The sequence below is a fragment of the Crocodylus porosus genome, unplaced genomic scaffold (assembly GCF_001723895.1).
Source record: "Crocodylus porosus isolate Cpor-Errol unplaced genomic scaffold, CroPor_comp1, whole genome shotgun sequence".
Classification (NCBI taxonomy): Eukaryota; Metazoa; Chordata; order Crocodylia; family Crocodylidae; genus Crocodylus; species Crocodylus porosus.
The window spans coordinates 21,263,543-21,285,200 of NW_017728909.1; the positions used below are offsets into that span (position 1 = coordinate 21,263,543).

The window sequence follows — 21,658 nt, forward strand, 5'->3', positions numbered from 1 at the left end:
GGAGAGCTCTGCCCCAGGAAGCCCAGCGCTGAGGAGCTTGCTGCCCTTTTACATGCTGAGTAGGACACGGGGTGTTTTGGGGGCTTCGGGCTGCGGTGGTCACAGTCCCGTGGGAATCAGGGGCCTGCGTCCCACTGGCTCCTGCAAATCTCCCAGCACGGCCACGCTTGACACTCACTTCAGGGAAGAGGAAGATATTCTCCACCAGGTCCCTGGAAGGTGCAGTCACCCGCGCCGGCCCAGCAGTGATCCCAAGCAAGGGATCCCAAGCCCAGAGCGCCGCGGGATCACGCCCTCGGCTCGGGACGGCAAGGCTGTGCATTCAGCTGGGGGCAGATGAAGCTGAGGAGGGGGAGACAAGGGGCAGCCCAGGGCATGTGTGTCTCCATCCTCCAAAATGACAAGTCGGGGGGGCTACCGCATTATGGAGCTGCAAAGCCCTCACGAGCCCCCTGCTCCCGTTCAGCTTGGTGCCCCAGCTCCGGTCCGTGCCCCCTTCGGCCAATGCTCCTTGCTCTGCCCCGAGCTGCGGCTGTCCCGTGGTTGCCTTTGCTTGCAGCCCTGGATTCTTGCTCAGCCTTTCTCTGCCCGCTGTGGGAGCCTGCCAGGACCATACACAGAGGCCCTCCATCCACCTTCAGTGAGCAGACGCCGTGCAGGAAGGCCTAATCCTGATGCCTGACTGCAGTGCAGGTATTCGGGGTCTCCCCTGGCTGGAGGCCCCTGCCCAGCAGCCCCGGCATGCAAGCAAAGGGGCAGCTGAGCTAGCGGGGGCCAGGGGTCTGCTCTCGGCTGGCTCCAGAGTTGGAGTCTGAGAGCAGGCGTCTGGGCTCTAGATGCACGCAGCGACTTATTTGCAAAGCAAAACCTGTGCCAGAGCCCACGGGGGAAGCTGCTTGCTTGTTCTCAAGCCCCTTGCTCAGGCAGTTCCTGCTTCCTCCCTTCCCCATCCTCCTCCAGTGCAGCCAGCTCTTATTAAGCCCCATGGCCAGGCCGGGATGCGAGAGCCGCTGACAGCGCGGGTTATCGCTTGTGACAACGGCATATTTGTCTGATGGCACAAGTGTCCCTTCCTGTAAGGAGGATGCTCAGACGTGCCGCCCAGCCTTCCCGGAGCGTGCCGCGGCTGCCTCTCCGGGGCGCGCGGCTCCTGGGGACGCGGCGGTGCCGGCTGTGTCTGCGGGCATCGGCGGAGAAGCGAGTGGGAGCAGGCGCCAGGCAGGGGTGGAGTTGTTTTCCCTCTGGCTGGGAGCCGTAGAGACGAGGGTTTGGGGGGAAGGGGCTGCAAACTGCCTCCGTGGCCCCCTCCCGCTCTCCGTGCGTGCACAGCCCCGTCAGGCACTCCTCGCCTGCCTACCTGTACACTGAGACGTGCCCACAGTCACCAGTGCCCCTGCCTACTGCCCAGGTAGGCTGTTGCAACCTCGCGGACGTCCTTTGGGTCAGAGTCATCACGAGCCCACCCGGTTTGGGAATCGCCGGGCGAAAAATCGGTCTTCCTGGCATTCGTGCCCTGGCTGCATGGCCGTGAGCTGCCCCTGGACCCCCAGCTCCCGGCTTGTCCATAGCAAAGCAGCTTCTCTTGGTTATGGGAGCAGACCCCTGCAGCGCCCAAGGACAGCTCAGCCCCCACCACTCCTGCTAGTCGTGTTGCAGGGGTTGGGGGGGGTCTCTCCATGCAGCACATGGTTCACCTATGACACTTGCTGCCCCAGGAGCTTCTGAAAAGAGCAAGACCTTTGCACCAGGGATGAGATGACCGGTAACAAGGATGTCAGAAGCCCCGGGGGCGTTTGCAAGCGCTCTCAATCCTGTTGCTTCAAGTCGGGAGCAAGCATCTCACGGGTGCGGGGACGAGAGCCTGGGTCTCCTGGGTGGGAACAGGCTGTCTGGCACCATTCGCTGGGGGACCGGGGCGGTCTCAGAGCAAGCCGGCCTTCTGGTCCGGTCCCGTGTCACGGCACCGGTGGTGGGCAGCGGAGTGAGGCGATGGCATCCCTACGCCGGGGGAAGGAGAACTTCCTCGGGTTAGTTTTAAACTTGCTGCCTGCCGGTTTCATGTGGTGACCCCTCGTTCTTGTCTGGTGAGCGACAGTAATAAACCCCTCCTGACTTTCTCTTACCATTTACTATGCTGTAAACCTTTCTCCTGCCCCTGCCCAAGCATCTCTTTTCCAAACTGAATTGTCCTGGCCTCCTTAGTCTCTCCTCCTATGACAGCCCCTCCGTACCGCTCATCACCCTCATTGCCCTTCTCTGCACCGTCTCTAGCTCTTCTACCTCCTTTTGGAGGTGCAAGGACAGACCCAGGCGTGGATGCACCACAGGTTCATAAAGGGGCATCATGATATTTTCCAGGTTGTTCTCCCCTTTTTAATCATCCCCAATGCGTTATTTGCCTTCTCGGCGGCTGCTGAGCACGGAGCTGACGTTTTTAGGAGACTGTCCACAACGCCTCCCAGATCTCCCTCCGGGCTGGTCACAGCTCCCGTCGAGCCCGTCACGATATAGGTCTAATTGGAGTGATGTTTGCCCAGGTGCATCGCTCGACACTTATATCAACGTTGGATTTCATCTGGCATCGAGTTGCCCGTTTGCTCCGTCGTGCCAGATCCTTCTGTAGCTCCTCACAGTCCACTTTGCTCTTTCCCACTTTGCAGCATTTTGCGTCATCTGCCAATCCGGCCGCCTTGCTCCTCCCCTCCTTGTGCCGATCGGTTATGAATGTACGAACCGCTCTCCTCGACGGTCAGTGCGGCTGGGCTGGAGGCTGAGCGAGCGGTCTCAGCTCCCCCGAGGCAGCAGTTTCTCCTGACCTGGTCTTGGCTTCGGTGCGGGTGAAGGGGAGGATTGCCATGAGCTGCTGCAAGCAAAGGGCTTTGCTCTGGATCTGCCGTAGGAGATGCCGGGCTGGGGGCCCAAGCAGATAGCAGACACCTTGTGTGAAGGCGCCAGGGGTCCCATGGGGACACAGATCCCCACGCTCACGCACGTGTGCACATATGCACAACAGTCGTGAGCCCATAAGAGTGCGTCATCACCTGCTCGCTCGAAGTCAGCCCCACTGTGGTTCCAATCTCTCGCAGTGATGAAGTGGAAGTCCTTTAGCACCCATCTGTTATCTCTTAATTAAAGTTTCTTGCTAATTATTTTTCCTTGTCAGGAGAGCAAAGCTGCTGACTCGGGGGATTTGCCCAAGTCGAGCAAACAAACCCAGACCCGGCTCGCCGCAATTCTTCATTAGTGAACAAATTAAACTTGGAACGGCCCCTATCTTTGGCTTCATCGAGGACATTTAATTACGCCTGTTTCCTTACTGAGATATATTTAGTTTTAAATCAGTCTTCAAGGAACTGGCTCGGCTTGCCTGGAATTCCTCCTTGGAGGGAAGGTTTCTGTTGGCAAGTGGCATTGTGTGGGGACGTAGTACCACGGGAGGGAGGGAGAGAGCAATAGTAATAAATAAGCCGTCCGCTCCACTTCAGGCCCAGCTGACGCGAAGTCGAGAGTCCCAGCCCAGTCGTCCGTGGGTATTGCGTCTGTGCTGTTGCAGTGACGTGCGATTTGGCACGGCGGTTTGTCTGGAGAAAAGCAAGGGGCAGCGACGGGGTCTTTGGAGGCGCCGGCCAGCTAAGAGCAAGGACGTGGGCAGAGCTGCAAGGGGGGAAGTCTCCGGACGCCCTGGCCGGGGTGCCCGAGGGGGGCTTCAGGCCGGGGCTGCGGGGCCGACACTGCCGGAGGAACCAGCCGAGCTGTGTGGGCAGCTCCCTTGCGCCGCTCACCCTCGCCGGTTGCTATTCTGGTGCCGTGCTAGCGATCTAATTTAGATGGCGAGTCACCGGGGGGCCGAGCCCTTGTCATTGTCTCTGCTTGCAGAGCGCCCTGCACCCCCACCCCCGTGCGCTGGGTAAATATGAAATGCATTATTTATGACGAGAGGCACAGAGATCTAATTAGCCACCGCCACGATGACTTGAAGCGGGGCCCATCAATCCTGGAGAGGCAGAGGCCGGGAGCGTGCGTGTGTATCGGATCTGGGCCCCGCTCTCCATCCCATCGCTGCTTCCCTGCTTCGGGCCTCAGTTTCCCCATGTTTAAAATGGGGCTAATGTTACTGATCCACCTGACCTACATACACACATGGACCTTAGCAGAGGCTCTTAAGGAGAATTTTGGTTTTTTATGTCTCAAAAAGTGGGACCAGCCCCAACCGTCTGTGTATACTCTGCTGTATGCAGCTGCTCTGGGTCATGTTGCCTGATGGATAATAATATCCCAATAAAGTGGCGTCTGGTTTGCAGGAAGTTGCTTTGGTCTCTCTTGTGCGTCTCCGGATAAAATAAAAGCCCCCAGAGTCACAGAACCACAGACAACGGGTTGAAGGGAGCTCAGGGGGTCACATCCAGTCCAACCCGCTGCCCAAGCAGGACCAGCCCCAACTGCATCATCCCAGCCAAGGCTGTGTCTACCCGGGGCTTCAAAACCTCCAAGGATGGAGAGTCCACCACCTCTTTGCATAGCCGGCTCCAGTGTTTTACCCTGCTCCTAGTCCTCAAACCCTCTGCTTAGTCTTTCACCCGGGCTGAGGGGTGTGACATGCCCCCGTGTCTCCTCCATTGCTGCCAGAGACGTTGCCTCTTGCACAGACTAGAGGCGTCCTCATCCAGCTAGGAGCCCCGTGCACTAGGCACGTCCACTTGCACAGCGCAAAAGACACTGTCAAAGCCCCGGTCCCTGTTGCTGGCACAGCGGGCGCCCAGGGGCACTGGCTCCCCCACTAGAGCTGTGCTGGGCACCGCAACCGGTTGAAGGTGCTGCTGGGAGCGAGGGCCCAGGTCATACAGACACGGTACTTCACTCTTGATACCACCCTGAGCCAGGGGCCCAGGACCCGGGGCGCCCGGAGGCAGCAGGTTGCAGTGGGCTGGCTTCTCAGTTCTGCCAAAGGCTGCTTGTGTGACCTGGGACACTTGAGCTCTCCACACTTTGTTTCTTCCTCTGGTGTAAATGTGCTGCCCCCTTCTCTGTGAAGCGCAGAGGGAAGATGTGATGTGCTGTCCCTGCTGCAGCACATGCCAGACCGAAGGAGCTGGTTTCCTCTCACCACCAACCAGCCTGGAGCTGGGGGAGCACTGCCCCCATTTTACAGATGGGGAAACCTGAGGCCCCAAGTCATGGCGTACCTTGCCCAGGGTACTGCAGGAGGATGTTGGGACTAGACTGAATTGGGGAATTGCTTGGGGACCCCTGAAGCAGCAAGGTCATTGAAAAGGAGATAGAGTCACTAACACCGGTGGAGTGATGAGTTAAGAAGGAATCAAGTAGATTCCTTTATTTATTCGTATGAAATACAGCACCCAAATGACAGAGCAAGCTATAAACAACCACACTAAGGGGAGTGACAGTTTTAAATTTGACACCCATTGCAAAGCACTGTGAGTGGTCTGGCGCAGGTTGTCAGTGCGAGCATTAAAATGATAAATAGGACCCTCCTCCACGATGTGTGCTATAGTTTGGATTTTGCCACACTCACATTTGGGGTCTTTAATAAAATGCCACTGACGTAGTAAGTCTCCATCCTTGGAGGTTTTGAAGCCCCAGGTAGACAAAGCCTTGGCTGGGATGATGGAGTTGGGGCTGGTCCTGCTTGGAGCAGGGGCTGGACTGGATGTGACCTCCTGAGCTCCCTCCCACCCTCCTTGTCTGTGATTATCTGATTCCATGAACCGTGTGCAACGTGGCCCAGCTTCACCTTGGCAAAGCAAAGGCAAGAGGGTTTAGATGTGGGGTCTGTGATAAAAAAATGTATGAATGATGTCAGTTGTGCTTCATTGCTGGATCCAGTTTTTTTTTATGCCAACATTTTCCTCATTCAGCGTTTTTTCCGCACTCCAGAATAGCCTTCTCAACTTTAATGCTTGGCCTGGCAGGTGGGGGGTCATTCTGTTCCTCAAAAATCGGTAGTGAATTAAATGTGAGCAGTTTTTTGTAGACTCTTAAAGTAGCCTGTTTACATCCAAGATCCGAAGGAGGAAGTTTATTCTTCATTATTTGTAGATGATGCCGATAGGGGAGACTATGGTTGAGGTGGACTCAATATTTGGGGTTGGGTTCATAGTTGACGGGTTTTGCACAAAAGCTGATTCTTACTCAGCATTTGCTGGGCATTATTAGAGAGATGAAAAAAGGCATGAACTGTTTTGTCCGGGTTGAGTTTCAAATACTATTCATCAGAACAGTCCTCTAATTGTGCCAGATCATTACAGAGTCCCATAATGCTAGATAATGAGCCAGTCGACTTCCTCAGCACGGCGTGCCTAGAAGTGCTGCTGCCCCAGCCAAGCAGTTGGCTCTAAGCTCTGGGGGGACTGGGAATAAAAGCAGGGTGCAAATAAAGCCCCGCATCCCCTCCTGGACTCCCCCATAACGACGGTGTCAGGGCTCACGTGCTTCTGGCTCCCGGGGCTGTGCTCAGGGCATGTCCCGCTCCGGGGTCTCCCCTTTGCCCCCCTGCTTTGGGCCCAGGTCTCAGCCAGGTCTTCTCCTTCTGCCTCCCGCAGACACCCAGGTGCAGTACGAGCGGATCGGCGCAGACGTGACCATGAAGTGCGGGGCGATGGACTGGGACGCGGCCGTGACCTGGACGGTCAACGGCAGCGACATCGACGAGTCGCACTTGAACGGCTCCTACCTGGTGCTGCGCAATGTGCACCTGGGGCACAGCGGCCAGTACTCCTGCTACGAAGGCTCCTCCTGGCATCTCAAGTACCAGACCTTCCTCAAAGTGGGCAGTGAGTACACGGGCGCGTGACCTGCACGACGCGGGCGCGGGGGTCCTGGGCCTGTCCCCTGATCTTGTTCGGCGGCATATTTTCTTCGGCGGTTTCGAGTTGCTATCCGGGCTGCCGGAGTCGGTGTGCGCTGCACGCCTGGGACTTTCCAGACTCCAAAGGCATCGTGGAAAACACAACTCGGGCCCATGCTCAGTGAGGTTCGTTGGGCACCAACCGGTTGGATAAAAAGTCGGTGCAGCCTAGTGCTGCTTGTCCTTGACAGACCGAGACCCTGCACGATCCCGCAGGTCTCTGCACCCCTGTATTTATGCTAGCATGCCCCCCGCCTCCTTTCCTAGTGGAGATGTTCATCTCAGCTCGTTTTGCTTGCCAAGTTTATACACTTGCACCTAGTAGTTCTGTCTCATTTGTAACTTGCTTTTTATGCTGGTCCTTGAGTTTTTAAGCAAGTGGTTTCATCCTCCCTTCAGTGTCTTTGTGCTTATCAGTGCATTTTTATTTTATTTTATTTTATATTATTTTATTTTATTTCTTCCTCCCATACTGCTTTTTGGCACCATAGCTACGGCCCAGCACAGCTGGAAGTCCTACTGCGTCACCTGCATTTAGTCGTTGCCGGCAATCCCTCTGTTCAAGGATGGCCTCTGCCACAGCTCTTGAAGTGACTTAAGAGTCCAATCTCTGACCCACAAATAGGTCTGCTGGGACTCCTCTCCTTGTCCTTCCTCCGCTCCCTCTTCTCTGCTTTGAGGGCAAGATGCTTTAGCCTGAAACGGGCTGCTCGGTTGAGGTTGCAGTGCCATTGCAGGTGAGCTCCGCCAACGCCGACATCCTTTGTCTTGAGATCTGCCTTCGATGTGTCCTTGTAGCGCTTCCTCGGCCCAGCGCGAGATCTCAGGCCATAACTAAACTGGGAGCAGAGCACTTGTTTGGGGATTTGAGACTCGGGCATCCGCGCACAATGTCCGGTCCAGCAACGTTGGTGCTTGAGGATCACCGACTCAATGCTGGTCACATTGGCTTTAGCAAGGATGCTGGCGTGTGTGCGCTGATCCTCCCATGGGATGCGGAGGATTTTCTAGAGGCATCGTTGGCAGTAGCTCTCCAGACTCTTGAGATGACGATGGTAGGCCATTTTTGGTACCGTCCGCCCCTGTAGGTCAATGATGCCCCAGAGACTAGGCAGGAGGGGATGCTACTTCCCCTTCCGACCCAATGGGGTGAAAAAATCAGGGTCCTGTCAGGCATGGTGGTTCGGGGCAGCTTCCCCCAGACGATGGCAAACTGCGGTTGGCCCTAACGAGAGGTCGCGGTCTGGTTGAGACGGCGATGTGGCCGCGGGAACATGCCACGGTGAAGTCATCTCAGCTAGAAACTGGTGGCGACTCCTGGATGCTCCATAAAACTCTCTGTACGCCCAGGTGCAGGGGCTGCTTGAGCGCAGCTGGGGATTGCACAGGACCTGTGTGCGTGCCCGTGCGTGCGGGTTTGCTGGCCAGCGGGTATCTCACAGGACTGTGAGTGTTTGCATGTGCGTGAGCATGGGATGAGGGTTTGACAGTCACTGTGCTGTATTGCGTGGGGCACAGTGTGCATCCCTTTCCCACAATTCAGGTGCTGGGAATTAGGATGTGCATTACAAATGAGGAAATATGGTAATTCTGCTGAAGTGACTGCCAAGGGAAAGCAAAAGCTGGTGTCGGCAAGCTCTCAAGGATGATCCCTACTCCAGCTCACCAGCGGGTCTTGAGGTGACTTATGCAAAAGTAAAGCTGCAGGTAACCTGTGCAGAGCTCCCGAACTGCTGGCTGTGGACAGTCCCCCTCACCCCCCATACAGACACACACACACACACGCACACACATGCTGCAGTCCCGGGTGCATTTGCAATGGCCTGTTCAACGGGAGTAAGCACCAATGAAAGGCGCACAAAACCCAGCCCTCGAGGGAGCCGCTGTCCATTTTGCAGGTTCCCATGTGTGCACGAGACCCTACATAACTTCTACTGCTCCGACTGTGTCTAAGTGACAGCTGCCTTGTATTGCACCGGTCGGTCGGTGTAGGGGACATGCTGTGCCAAGATCCTGAGCTCGGGTAATCGTGGAACGAGGCTGGAGAGGTTGCAGCTCCTTTTTATTGACCCTCATCTTGCCATCCTGGCTTAACAGTTCACCAAGCCAAGAGTCCAGGGTGGCATGCCTGCTGTGGGCATGTTTAGGTGATGCCTATCCAGCCACAGCTCATGTCACCCGGGAGGCCGGAGCATAACATCAAATCATAAAAAATTCAGGTGTGAAGGGAGCTCAGGGGGTCACATCCAGTCCAACCCCTGCTCACAGCAGGACCAGCCCCAGCTACAACATCCCAGCCAGGGCTTTGCCTACCCGGGGCTTCAAAACCTGCTCAGGGCAGTTAGGGGGATCCTGCTGCTTCCTTTAGCCCCGGGCTCGCGTGCTGCGGCTGGGGCTGGCTGCGGAGAGTTGCACGTGGTCGGGCATGGCGGGGGCCTCTGGCTCGGCCACGAGAAGGTGATAATAAGTAAATAAGCAAGTGCCCAGTGCTGTTAACGCAATTAAGTGTGCAAGGAATTAATCAGGTGAGACGCTTATAGTGGTAATTAATTTAACGGCCTGGATCTTAATTTAGTGCTCCCTGTGAGTGCTCCCCTCCCCTGCCCGTGCCCTGCCAGCTTCTGCCTTTGCAAGCTCGGCTCCTTCCTCCTGCAGGCACCTGACGAATAGCCTTGGGGGCGGGTGCGGACAGAGGGCTGGATGTCCCTGAGGACTTGGGAGAAAAGGTTTCTGGGGTCTCAGGCCGGAGAGAAAGCTGAGTCCCCTCCACCCCTGGCTTGAAGATGGAGGACGAGAGAATCAGGTCAGCACAGATGCAGAGAGAATCACACCAGAAAGGACAAAATGAAAACCAGAGGCTAGGAGGACGCATAGGATCTTACAGCATCCGGCTTAGAAGGACCCTCAGGAGGTCACAGCTAGCCCAAGCCTCCACTCCAGGCAGGATCATCCCTGTCCCCACCGCCCGAGACAGGTGTTTGGCCAACCTAGTCTGAAAGTCTTTGCAAATAGCCATCGCTCGCAACTCCCAGGCTTCGTGCTGAAATATCCAATACCCCCTTTCATCTGCTGCAGGGGATGAGGGCCGGTGGGTTCCTACTGCTGCAAGGAGTGTTGCATGCATTCGACAGAGCCCGGGCCCGCTGCAGAGAAAGGCGAAGCCCCCCAGTCCGGACCAGCCTGAGCGGGGGAAATCCCTTCCTGCCCCAGCGCAGCATCGGTCTGAGCCTGAGCAGAGGAGCAAGACCCTCCAGCCAGGACCCTGCGGGTTTCCTAAGTCTTTGCAGGAGAAGAGATCCCGATGAGAAAAGTCACCAGGGAGGTAATAATGTTAATGAAGAGACTGGAGCTGCTCCCAGCAAACTGGACAGGACCAGAGAGAAACGGTCAAGATATTTTCCTTCTATTTTGCATCAAGAGTCTTGGCAACAAAATGGAGGAACTCGACCTACAGGTGCAGGAAGCCAAACCGGATATTTTAGCGGTAACAAAGTCCCAGTGAGACGTCAGTCGCAACAAAAACGCAGGTCCTGAGGAGCACGCATCCTCCAGGAAGACAGAAATCCCGGGAAGGGAGGGCGTAGCGTCCTACGTTAATGAGCCTGGATTAATCAGAACTGATTTGAATCCAGACATTTTGGGGGAAGAGGGGTTAAGAGACTGGTGTCGCACTGAGGGTCTAGTCTAACCCCAAGCAGCCGATTGAGATGTGGCGAGACACCTTTTGAATAGTCTTAGAGAGATAATTATTACCAGGACTCACAGTGCAGGAGACCGTCAACACCGCGGCTCGAGAGCGAAGAATAAATTTGGGGGCTCGGTTCTTTCTGGATGAAAGGTTGACAGATTTCTTCATCGTATCGTTACCGAGCCAACAAAAGGTGATGCTGTTGCAAAACCGGCTTGAGTAAGCGGGGAGGAGATGATGGAAACCGACCTCGGATCCAGCGATTTGGAGTGGATTCAGTTTAAATTAAATGGGAGGATTAACAAACCAGGTCTGGCTCGAGGGTGCTCAGCTTCGAAAGGGCGAACGTGGAGCAATTACAGCAACAAGTGAGTGGAGTGAAGCGGACCAAAGAGCTCAGGGACTTGAATGTGGGAAAAACTTGGAATTTCATTAAGTACAAGATGCAGAAAGTACCTGGAGCTTGCATTGCACACAACGGGGAAAGCAGCGGTGAGGAAGGACGCCAGACCGGCGCGCAGCGCAAGGGATATTAGGCATAAGCAGAGAGCCTACAGAATGGGGAAAGGTGTCAATTAGCAAAGGAAACCCCATCTCGGAGGTCAGGAAGCGTAGGGAGGCGGGGAGATTTGCCAAAGCTCCAGCTGGGTTCGACCTCGCAGAGGAAATTAAAACAACAAGCCAAGGGTTCATTGGCCATGTGATGACGGAGAAAACGAGGATGGAAGAACTGGAGCTTCCAGGCAGCGAGGGTGGAGTGGAGATTAGCGGTAATCTAGGTATGGCCCCGGTTCTCCGTGAACGCCGTGCTCGGGGTTCAGTAAGGAGGGTGAGATTGCAGGCGGAGAATGGGAAGGGGCCGGAAATCAGCTAGGCACAGCTCAGGATGCTTGATGTGCTCGAGGCAGCGGGGACCAGACCAGCATATCTAACTGGGCCCATGAACTTGCAGGTCTTTTAGCGAGGAGTTTTGACCGCCCTGTTGAGTTGCCAGGGCCCCCACATGACTGGAGAGCAGCAAGGGCATTAGGTGCAGTTAAGAAAAGGGGCAAAACATGATCTGGGCAATCCCAGGCCCATGCATCTCATCCCACTTGTATGCTGGGCTTTCGAACAGGACAGAGACATGGCACCAAGTGCAACGTGGCGCCATGGGTTTACCCGTGGTGGAGTGGACTGATAGCTTGCTTGGGTGAGAGGACTGATTTAATCTGTCGGGAAGCTTTGACATGGCTCCACGTTTGCTGAGGATGCAAGGCTGGGAGGCATCGGGCTCAGAGGAGGAAGAGCATACCCGACTGGAAGAATGGGATAACCTTGGGCGCTGCGGGGACAGAAATGGGGTGACACAGAACAGTGCAGAGCCATGCACTTAGGGACTGATGCAAATTTCGAGTGTCATCTCTTTGGTTGGAAATAACACGTGAGGAGGCCTGTTAATTAATCGCACAACAGCGATGAACCATCAATAAAATGCAGCTACATGAAAGGCAAATGCGATCTGAGGATGCATCAGGAGGGGCAGGGAAGTGTTGATACCATTGCAAAAAACACTGGTGAGACCTTGGTGGAAATCCCTGGAAACACACAGGGGCAGAGATGAGCTGCAAGGAGGATCCGGGAGATGGAGAGCCTGCCTCCAGGGCACCTAAAGGAGCTCACGCAGCTAAGCCCAGCGAATGCTGAGAGCAAGCGTGATTGCTGCCACCCCCATAGAGTCGAGGAGCATGACAACCGGGGAGGGAGAGAAGAGACTGAAGTTGGAGGATAGTCTTGGCGCAAGAACAAGCAGGGATCAACGGGGCAGCAGCGAGGGGACTGGGCAGGGGGCTGCAGCCCTGGCACGCTGAGCTAGGCAGCACCCGGCCCAAGGGCTGGGGCAGCCGCAGTGCCCGAAAACAGCGCGCTTGTTGGGGTTTGGCGCACGGCTGTCCTCATGGGAGCGCAGGCGCGAAGCACTGGTGACAGCCACCCGGAGAGGAGGGCTGGGGGCACGGGAAGGAGGGCAGCAAGGGGCCTGGGCCCAGGGCACTGGGGGGCCTTGTGTGTGGCGCAGCAGGAGGATTTGGGCTGCCGGCCGGGAAGGGCGTGAGAGCAGACCCGGGGCATCGGCCCATTCTTGTACATGTCTGTCCGTCACCCTGTCCACCCGGTCATTCCTGTGTCCACCCAGCCTCTTTATCTGTCTGTCTATCTATCTGTCTGTCCATCTCTGTCTGTTTGTTTATCCATCCATCTCCATCTCTCCATCCACCCTCCCATCCATCCATCCATATCTGTAGATCCATCCATCCGCAGCCATCCAGCCAGCCATCCACGTCTGTCCATGCATCCATGCATCCATTCTTCCTCCCTTCCATCATCTTTGCCTGTCCATTTATCCATCTATCCATCCAGATCTATCCATCCATCCATCCATATCTGTCCATCCATCCATCCGTCCACCAACTTACCTACCTACCTTCTGCCCATACCTTCTCCATGCCTGCCTGTCCCTGTTTACCCCTTCTCCCCCACTCCACACTCTCATGTCTGTCTGTTCCCATTTCTGCGCTCATCTTTATCTAACGAGGCCAGCGGTCCTCAGCTTTTTCAGACTCAAGTCACCCCGGACAGATCTGAGCTCCCCCCAAAGCTCCGGCTCTTACTTTGCCCTTCTCTTTTGACCACAGACAAGCACCAGAGCAATTCTTCTGTGGCAAACCAGGCCACATCAGGCCCGAGCATTTTGGACACTCTGGATTGCCGCGTGCAGTCTCTAGTGAGTCGCGCCTCGCAGGACTACCACGGCGTGGTGCCCCGCGGCACCCTGGAAAGGATCTCCAGGCGTTGCAGAGGGTCGCGGCCGCCCGGTTGAGAATCACCCGTCTAGATGCTGCTAAAGGCTCGGTCTGCGGTCTCTTGCCCTCCATCCGCGCTGGCCGGGCAGGGGGTGCGCGGCAGCCTCTCATGCTCTGACGGGGGCTTAGGAAGGAAAGAGCGTAAGACCGAGGCTGGATCCAGCGTCCAGGCTCTTGGAGAGGACAGGAGAGGCTGGAAAGAAACCAGCACTGCAAGCCAGCACGGCCCAGGGGGGTCTTCCCGGGGCAGGAGCGCAAATCCCTTTGGCAGGCCCCCCATGCCCAGTGTGCCCAGCGGGGCAGGTGCCGGCCCGGCTTTGCAGGGAGCACCATACACCGCGCTGCCTTCGCCTCTGCCGGCCCCGGGCGGCCGGGAGAGCGGGGCTCGCGCCGGCCTCCTTCCCTTGCTGCCTGTCACCGAGTGGCTGGCGCGAGGAAGGGAAAAAACATGCGGTTTGACAGAAAACGACATGGAAAAACAACCAAATTAACAGAAAAACAAACAAACCCGGAGCATGGCGGGGGGGGAGACACAAGCAACAGGAACCACATGTGCGCCGGGAGACTACGAGCCTGTTCCCTGGCCTGATGAGATGGGGCCAAGCAAGCATCAGCCGCTAATAAATAAAAACAGCCCCCCCCGGGTCCCCTCCCACCCTCTCAGAAGCTGCTTTGCTGCTCAGCTGGGATCCAGCTGTGCCCAGGGGGGTGTTATTTGGAGGCAAGGGCGGGGGCGGGGGGGTCCGCTGGTTGCAAACTCCCTCCTCCTTCAAGAAGGGAGACGTTGGAGGCGGGCAGGGGGAGCACCGGGGTGATGGAGACATGACGCGGGGCTGGCTCTCCATGCTGCCTCCAGGGTGCCAGCAGAGCAGTGACGGGGCGCTGGGATGCAGGGGGTGCCCCTAATACCCCTGGACTCGGCGGCTGGTGTCTGATGCCCAGCCTGGTTTCTCGGTGGCTGGGGGAGGCACTGGCCATGCAGCTTGCCTGGTCTCTTCTTGCATTTGCAGGACATGGGGCACCCCCTTTGCCCTCCTGGGCCCTGCGCCCGCCCCCCAGCAGGAGCAGACGGGGGGACCCCATCATAACACATACCTGCTGGCTGCCTTGTGGGGCCGGAGCAGGATGGTATCCCATCCCTGTGAGCACCCCATGCTCTGGATCCTTTCAGATCGCTCCCAGCCTGCTCTCCGCTGCCCAGACCACCACCCCCGCCCCAGCTCCGCTTCTCGCAGCGTACCAAGCTCTGAGCTGCTTGCAAGGGGCATTTTGGGCTGGGAGTGGGGGACAAATCCAGGCAAGGCAGCATGGGGAGAGTTTGTGTGTCCCTCGATATGAGTAGCATGACGCCAGGTGCCCAGAGCCCACGGGACAGCCGCGGTCGGGGTTGCCAGCTCCGGCAAATGACCGTGACGGTGCTGGCTGGCAGCTGCGAGCTGGGCCAAGAAGACTCAAGTCAGTGCATCCCTTTTTGCACCTTGCTGGGGCTTGTTTGGAGAGGATCATTCAGGTGCCCCTAGAAAAGCCCCCTCAGGGCTTTCCCTTGCCTACCACTAATGAAAGGAACCGGGGCAAAGAGGGAGACCGCCCTGGGGCTGGTGGCACAAGCTCCCAGCCAAGCAAATAGGCAGGCCATGTCTGTAGGCGACAGCAGCCTTTGAGGTGGGCGCCCGCTAGGCTCACGGAGCAGGGCCAGATGAGGAAGAGGATGGGAAACAGCCTTTCTCCCGGAGGCTGGGAACTTCGCACAAGCTGACGGTGCCCAGAGACCTCCTGACCGAGCTGCCCCTATCCCAGGTGACAGGGGTGCCACATGCCCTGGCATCACGGTGGTCATCCCCTCGGCAAAGCATCCTCATCAGCAATAGCAGCAAGGAGCAGAAGTGACCCACGGTTCACTGCCACGCTGCCGGGGCGGGAGTTACAAATGAGGCCGATTAGATTATCCCGACATCTCATCAATCTCCATCCGGCCTCTCTGCAGTTCAGCCTTTGGGTCTGGGGCTGGTCCATCACTCCAGGTTCAAAAACTCAGCCCAGAAACCTTGTTGCCCGTGCCCGGGTTTGGCCCTGGGCACCGCGGGGAGCGGGAGCAGCATGCGAATGAAGACAGCCTCGCTTGAAAACAAAAAGGCGGCTCCCAAGCCGCACTCCCCAGTGCAATTAGCTCTAATGGAATTAGGAGCAGCCCTAGGACAACAAACATGGCCAGAGGCAGATGCAGCCTTTCTGCCCCCTCCTGCGGGGCTGGCCTGGGGTGGAGACGAAACAGGGCTCTGCTTGCATGCGCCGAACGAACTGGCCTCCTCGCACACGCACACACGTGCGTCCACCCCCACAAGCGTGTGCATGCACACACACACGCAGGCACGCACACACACGCTGCATTCCTTCCCTTCCCTCACACAGCTAGGCAAGCTGCCCGGCCCCGGCATAGCAGAGTGATGCTTCCTTGGCTTGCTGCGTAAAATATGATAATCCGGGGCAGCCGATGTCAGAACCAATAAAAATATCCCCCCCTTCCTGCGGTAAACATGTCGGGACTGCTCGGGCGGGGGGCGCCGGGAGCTGCGTGGTGGCAAGCGGGGGGCAGAGGGGGCTTGGGCACAGCAAGGGGTGCAGCTGGCGTTCATTAGCCTCTGCAAAGGGGCCGTAATCTAAGTCCGTGGTCTTGCGGACAACCCCAGGCGTCTCGACATATGGCCCGTAAAACTTCCTCCAGCTTCCCTGGTGTTTGTCCCGCAGAGGTGCCTCGCTAAGGGCGAGTGTCACCTTGGACGTGGCTGGAAGGGGACGGCATGGTATGGCCTCTCGCATAGCACCAGCCCTGTCCCCGTCACCGCCCAGACAGGCCTCCCGTCTTGATCTGGAGGCTATGAGAGACTGGTGCCAACTGGTAATTTCTCCTTTGCATTTGCTGGCCGTCACCCTCTGCTTCTCTCTCCCCTCCTGGCCTGGCGCTTTCTGTATGGGAAAGCGTTGGTCCAGGTGCCAGGGTGCCCGCGGGCCCCAAGAGAAGGTGCCAGAGCTAAGCCAGGCTCTCATGCTAGGTGCCTTGAGATCTCCAGGGCAAGCGAGAGCAGACGTCCCCTGTGAACGCCCCTGCGAAGTCCTTCCTCCCGTTGCCGCCTGGCCCTGGCCTGGGCAGGGATCGCAGGATCGAGCCCAGGCTGTGAGCTGAGCGAGTGTTTCTGTCTCCAGTGGGTTGTAAAGTAATAAGAAATGCCAATGTCGATCAGCGGGCGAGGAAGGAGCAGGAGGAGGAGCCGCATCGGAGAGGGGCTTGGAAGCTCCTGGTTTGCTCTTCTTTAAAATGGGTTTCTGTGGCCAGTGTTGGCTGCTGGCCATCCCCTCCGTGCCATAGTAATCCCACCGCCCCCATGTCCATGCTAGACTCTGCAAGGATCTTCCCCCACCCGTCACGGCTCTCACCCCTGCACCAGCCTGCCGGGCCCATGCAAATGCTAATGCACGCGTGCAGGCAGGCAGGCGTAGGCACGTGCGCTGTCCCCGTGGGAGAAGAGAAGGCAGTCTCGAAGCCCCCTCCGGGCCCGGGTCAGCTCAGATCCTAAAAATCCTAGCGCAGCGGGGCTGGAAGGGAGCTCCAGAGGTCACAGCTCGTCGAACACCTACCAGAGGCAGGAGCACCCCTGTCCAGGCCAGCTCGGATACATCCAAAGCCTAAATTCTTTGCAAAATGACCATCAGCCCTGACACAGCCCCGGGCATCACCCCCAGCCCCGCTGCAGGGAGAGCAGCGGCCAGCAAACAGCCTCCTACTGCAAAGGGGGGTCACAGATGCTCCCGAGATCCCAGGCGGAGGCCGTGTACCCACTGCAGAGGAAAGCAAAGCCCCCAGTCCAGATCAGTCTGCGCAGGGGGGAAATCCCTTCCCCGTCTGAGCCTGAGCCTGAGCAGAGGGGTCAGTCCTAGCTGGGAAACGCACGCAGCTTTGCTGCGAATGTCCTTGGATGAGGCTGTTCAGTGCCCTGGAGAACCTGTCCCTGAATTCATCCATCCAGCTGGTGCCCTGATGCAAAGCCTGCCGAGGGGCTGTGCTGCCGGGGCGTGCAGGGGAGCAGGCATTGCCCCGGGAGCCTGAGCCTGCGTCTGTCCTGCTGGTGTGACCCCCCAGGAGCTGCTTTGCAGTCCAAGAGAGCGAGCTTATAGCTCGAGCTCGGTCTTCCAGAAACCCTGTCCCCACCTCTGGACTTGGGGCATCAGTGAAATGAGCTGGAGGGTTGCACTGCCCGAAAGGAGGGGCCGCGGCATCGAGGGCAGACCCTGGCTTTGCTGCCCTAATGCGTGTGGGGCATCACCCAGAAGGCCCCTCAAAGCTTGCACTCAGCATCCTTGTTGCCCTTCTCTGCACCTTCTCTAGCTCCTCTAGCTCCTTTTGGATGTGCGGGGACCAGACCTGATGGGGTCTTCTGGGTCCCTCACCCGGAAGCCCCCTCAAAGCCTGGACCGAGCGGTCCCCTGAATTCACCCTGGGGTCTAACACGGCCCCGGCTGCCTCGGCCTCCCCAGCTCCGCAGCGCGCCAGGGCTCCGGCGTCAGGCGTGGACGGCAGCCCAGTGTTTTCCCTGCTCTCGTTAGCTTTGTTTATCCTTGTTAACATGACAAACCTGGCGCAATAATTAGAGTATCCAAACCCTTGTGTAAACAGCTTCCCACAGACCCCCCCTCTCCTCCCACAGGCCCCCCCACCGCCCTGTCCTCATCTATGCCTTCCCCTCCAAGCTGTCGGCAGCGCTGACGGCAATTAGCAACGTGCCCTGAGAACGGGGAGCGACTGCAAGCGTGCGTTGCTGGGGATGGGGTGTACGTGTGTGCTAGTGAGACCGGGGCCCCTGCAAGCGTGCATTGCTGCTCCTGGCGAGCCGGGCTCTGTTTGCCCTGGCTGCCGTTCATTGGCATGGCCTATGCGAAGTGCCTGTTGCCGAAATACTTGGGCAAGCTCTCTGCTGCCTGTGGGGTTGAGGCTCCAGAGAGCTGGCTGCACCCCGGGAGGAGACCCAGGGCTCCCCGAGAGCTGTTACCGCACAGGGGTGAGATCTCCATCCCTATAAATATCCTCTCTGTGCTCAGAATCCCTCAAGGAGGCAAACAACAAGTTCGGGATGATTAAGAAGGGGGTTGTGAGCACAACGGGAAGTGTCATGATGCCCCTTGATAAATCCATGGTGCATCCAGCGTGGTGCATGGTGCATGTGCTCAGTCTGGTCCCCACACCTCCAGAAGGATCTAGAGGAGCTAGAGAAGGGCAATAAGGATGCTGAGTGCGATGGAGGGGCTTTCCTAGGAGGAGAGACTGAAGAAGTCAGGCCTGGTCAGCTTAAAAAAGAGATGCTTGATGAGGGACCCAAGGAGGGTTTACAACATACTAAATAGTGAAGATAAACTCTATAGGGACTTATTATTGACTGTCTCCCACCAGACAAGAACGAGGGGTCACGACACGAAACCAGTGTCTAGTGAGCTCAGTAATTTAGGCTACAGCGCAGTAACCGAAAATTACTGCGTAGTACAGGCGCGTGTCTACACTGACTTGGGCTTCAATTCGCTACCTGCATGCTGCGGGTAGCAAATTTACACCTGAGTAGTTGCTGTGCGGTGACACACATGTAGACACGTTACTGTGCAGGAACACTGGGCGGGGGGGCTGACTTGGGACTAACGTTACTCCCAAGTTGGTGCACACAGCATCACTGCGCTGTAACGCAGTAGATGTGTAACACATGGAGCACGTGCAAATGCCGGCCTAAAAACTGCTTAGTGCTAGTCCGGGTGTTTCAGTGCTGCATCCCGGGGGCCACCCTGGAAGCCAGATCCTGGGACAAAGCCGAGGGGCTGGTGCACGGGGCTGGGCGATGCACGCTACAGCCCTTGTAGACAGGACCCCACAGTGCCCTGAATCAGTGGCCACGGCTTTCAAAGGCAGCAAAACCGATCGGGGGTAACTGAGGTGCAGGGCAGAGAAAGCAGCTGCCCCGGGGAGGGGTGACATCTCCTTCCTGGGAGTTCCCAGCAGAGACTGCTCGGTGTCCATCTGGGCCGGGGTAGGCCCTGTGCAACCAGCCTCTATGCAGGCGGCTGGCTTGAAGAGAGCGCCATGTCAAGGAAAGCCTGCTCTATGCCCTCTCTGTGCCTCAGTTTCCCCTTTGTAATAGGGTGGGGTCAGCCTTCAAGCCCCCAGTGGCAAGCGCTTAGGCAGAACCAGACAACAGGACGAGAAGGGACCTCCATAGGGCATCTACTCCGACCCCCGGGCTTCAGCACGTCCCCGCTGCTCTCGCCGCGGCTCTCCCAGCCAGCCGGGTGCCCAGCGAGGGACCCGGCAAACAGCTTGCTTTGCTCAGAGCAAGGACCGGCCGAGGGGGAACCGGGTGTATTTCAGCGTGAATGACATTGTCATTAGCGCCGGTTTGCAGATCCGGCCTGTCGGCTGTGCATAATTTAGAATAATAAATGTGCAATGATAACAGCAGGTCTGTGCAGCGGGGGGGGGGGCTGGAAAGCAAGGCGGGGATAAGACGTGGCAGACAAGACGGGATTTTCATTGTAGGCGTCCTGAGGAGGATACCCCCGCTCCGCACCTCCGCCGGGCCCGCGAACCAGAGCGCTTCCCCAGCCGCCGCAGCGCTCGCGGCCCAGGCCCTCCCGAGCTGTCAGCATCGGTACCGCGGGGAGCGGCAGGACGGTTTCCAGTCGCTCTCGCTCTGAGCGCTTTAATGCTGTTTAAACAATTACTCAGCTGATAAATTTTGACAAGAAGAGATAGAAATAGCCTGGGAGAGCACAGAGTGGAAATGCTCGAAACAGATGTCCCTTTTCTCCCCCCCACCCCGACAGCTCCCTGGGGTCCTCCAGCGTTTGCAGCCAACTAAACAAGACGGTGTTTGCTTCAATCACGGAGGGGTTTCGGGGGGGCTCCCTTATTAAAATGGTTTATGAGCCTGTCCCGAGGGGAGCCGTGTGCTTGCTACCCGGTCTGGTCTCATCTCCATCCTGGGATCCTCTCGCACGTGACTGACGAGTTGCATGACATTTTGCCCCCGTCCCCATCACCCTGTGAGGCCTCCGGTTCCAGCAGCTGGAGCTGGGCAGTCAGCGGGACCGGGGCTTTGCGATGGATCGGAAAGGCCTGGTGGAGCCCAGCAACCGCCTGCCAGGAGGACCAGGGTCAGGAAGGGCAGCAGGAGCCCGTCCAGCCTGTGCTTACCAGCATCAGCTCTGCAGGCTTTCTGGGAGGACCAGCACCAAGCCGGGCAGCCTTGCAAATCCTGCAGGGCTGCCCTGGGCTCTACTTTTGCACCTTTCCAGAGGACCAAGGGTGTAGGTGGATCTGTGCAGGCTAAGCCAGGCTCCAGAAAGCTCTGCCTCCTGCATGCATGAGGATTACCTTTGCAGCTGAGCATCCCTCTGGGCTGGAAGATCAGAGACGGTCTTCACCCCAAAGCCTTCAGCTTTTTGGGAATGTCTGGCCTCTGGGAGTGCCTTGAAGATAAAGCCCAGAAATCCCGTAGCAACCATTCCCCATGGCCACCCTGCTCTTGGCTGCAAGCCCCGCTTCTGCCAGGCTACCCTGCTCCTGGCTGCCAAGCCCCGGGCACTAGCATCAGTGAGTGAATTTTCATGTGAGCCGCAACCCTGCTCGGGGCTGCAGTCCCCAGCGTAAGTAGCCTTAGAATCGCAGATCCTAGAAAATGAGGGTGGAAGGGAGCTCCGGAGGTCACATCTAGTCCAAACCCCTGCTCCAAGCAGGACCAGCCCCAACTACATCATCCCAGCCAGGGCTTGGTCTGCCCGGGTCTTCAACACCCCCAAGGATGGAGACTGCACCGCCTCTCTGGGGAGCCTGTTCCAGTGCCTCACCACCCTCCTACTGAGAAAGTTTTTCCTAATATCCAACCTCAACTTCCCTTGCTGCAGCTGGAGCCCATTGCTCCTTGTCCTGTCACCTGCCCCCACTGAGACCAGCCCAGCTCCATCCTCTTTGCACCCCCCCTGCAGGGAGGTGGAGGCTGCTGTTCAATCCCCCTCGGTCTTCTCTTCTGCAGACTCAATCAGCCCATTTCCCTCGGCCTCTCCTCACCAGTCCTGTCTCCCAGCCCCACAAACTTTTTTTGTTGCCCTCCTCTGGACCCTCTCCATGCTGTCCACATCCCTCCTGCAGTGCGGCGCCCAGAACTGGACGCAGTCCTCCAGCTGCGGCCTGACCAGTGCCGCATAGAGGGGGAGGATCACCCCCCTGGACCTGCT

General features: G+C 57.6%; 1 protein-coding gene across 1 annotated transcript in view; it reads left to right on the forward strand.

Annotated features, from left to right (window-relative positions):
- The window catches only part of CNTFR (ciliary neurotrophic factor receptor), a 260,349-nt gene that overhangs the window by 156,580 nt on the left and 82,111 nt on the right, over window positions 1-21,658 (forward strand). The window contains exon 4 of the mRNA XM_019531876.1: window positions 6,561-6,791. Coding sequence (XP_019387421.1) covers window positions 6,561-6,791 — 231 coding nt within the window. The remainder of the gene's footprint in view (window positions 1-6,560; window positions 6,792-21,658) is intronic.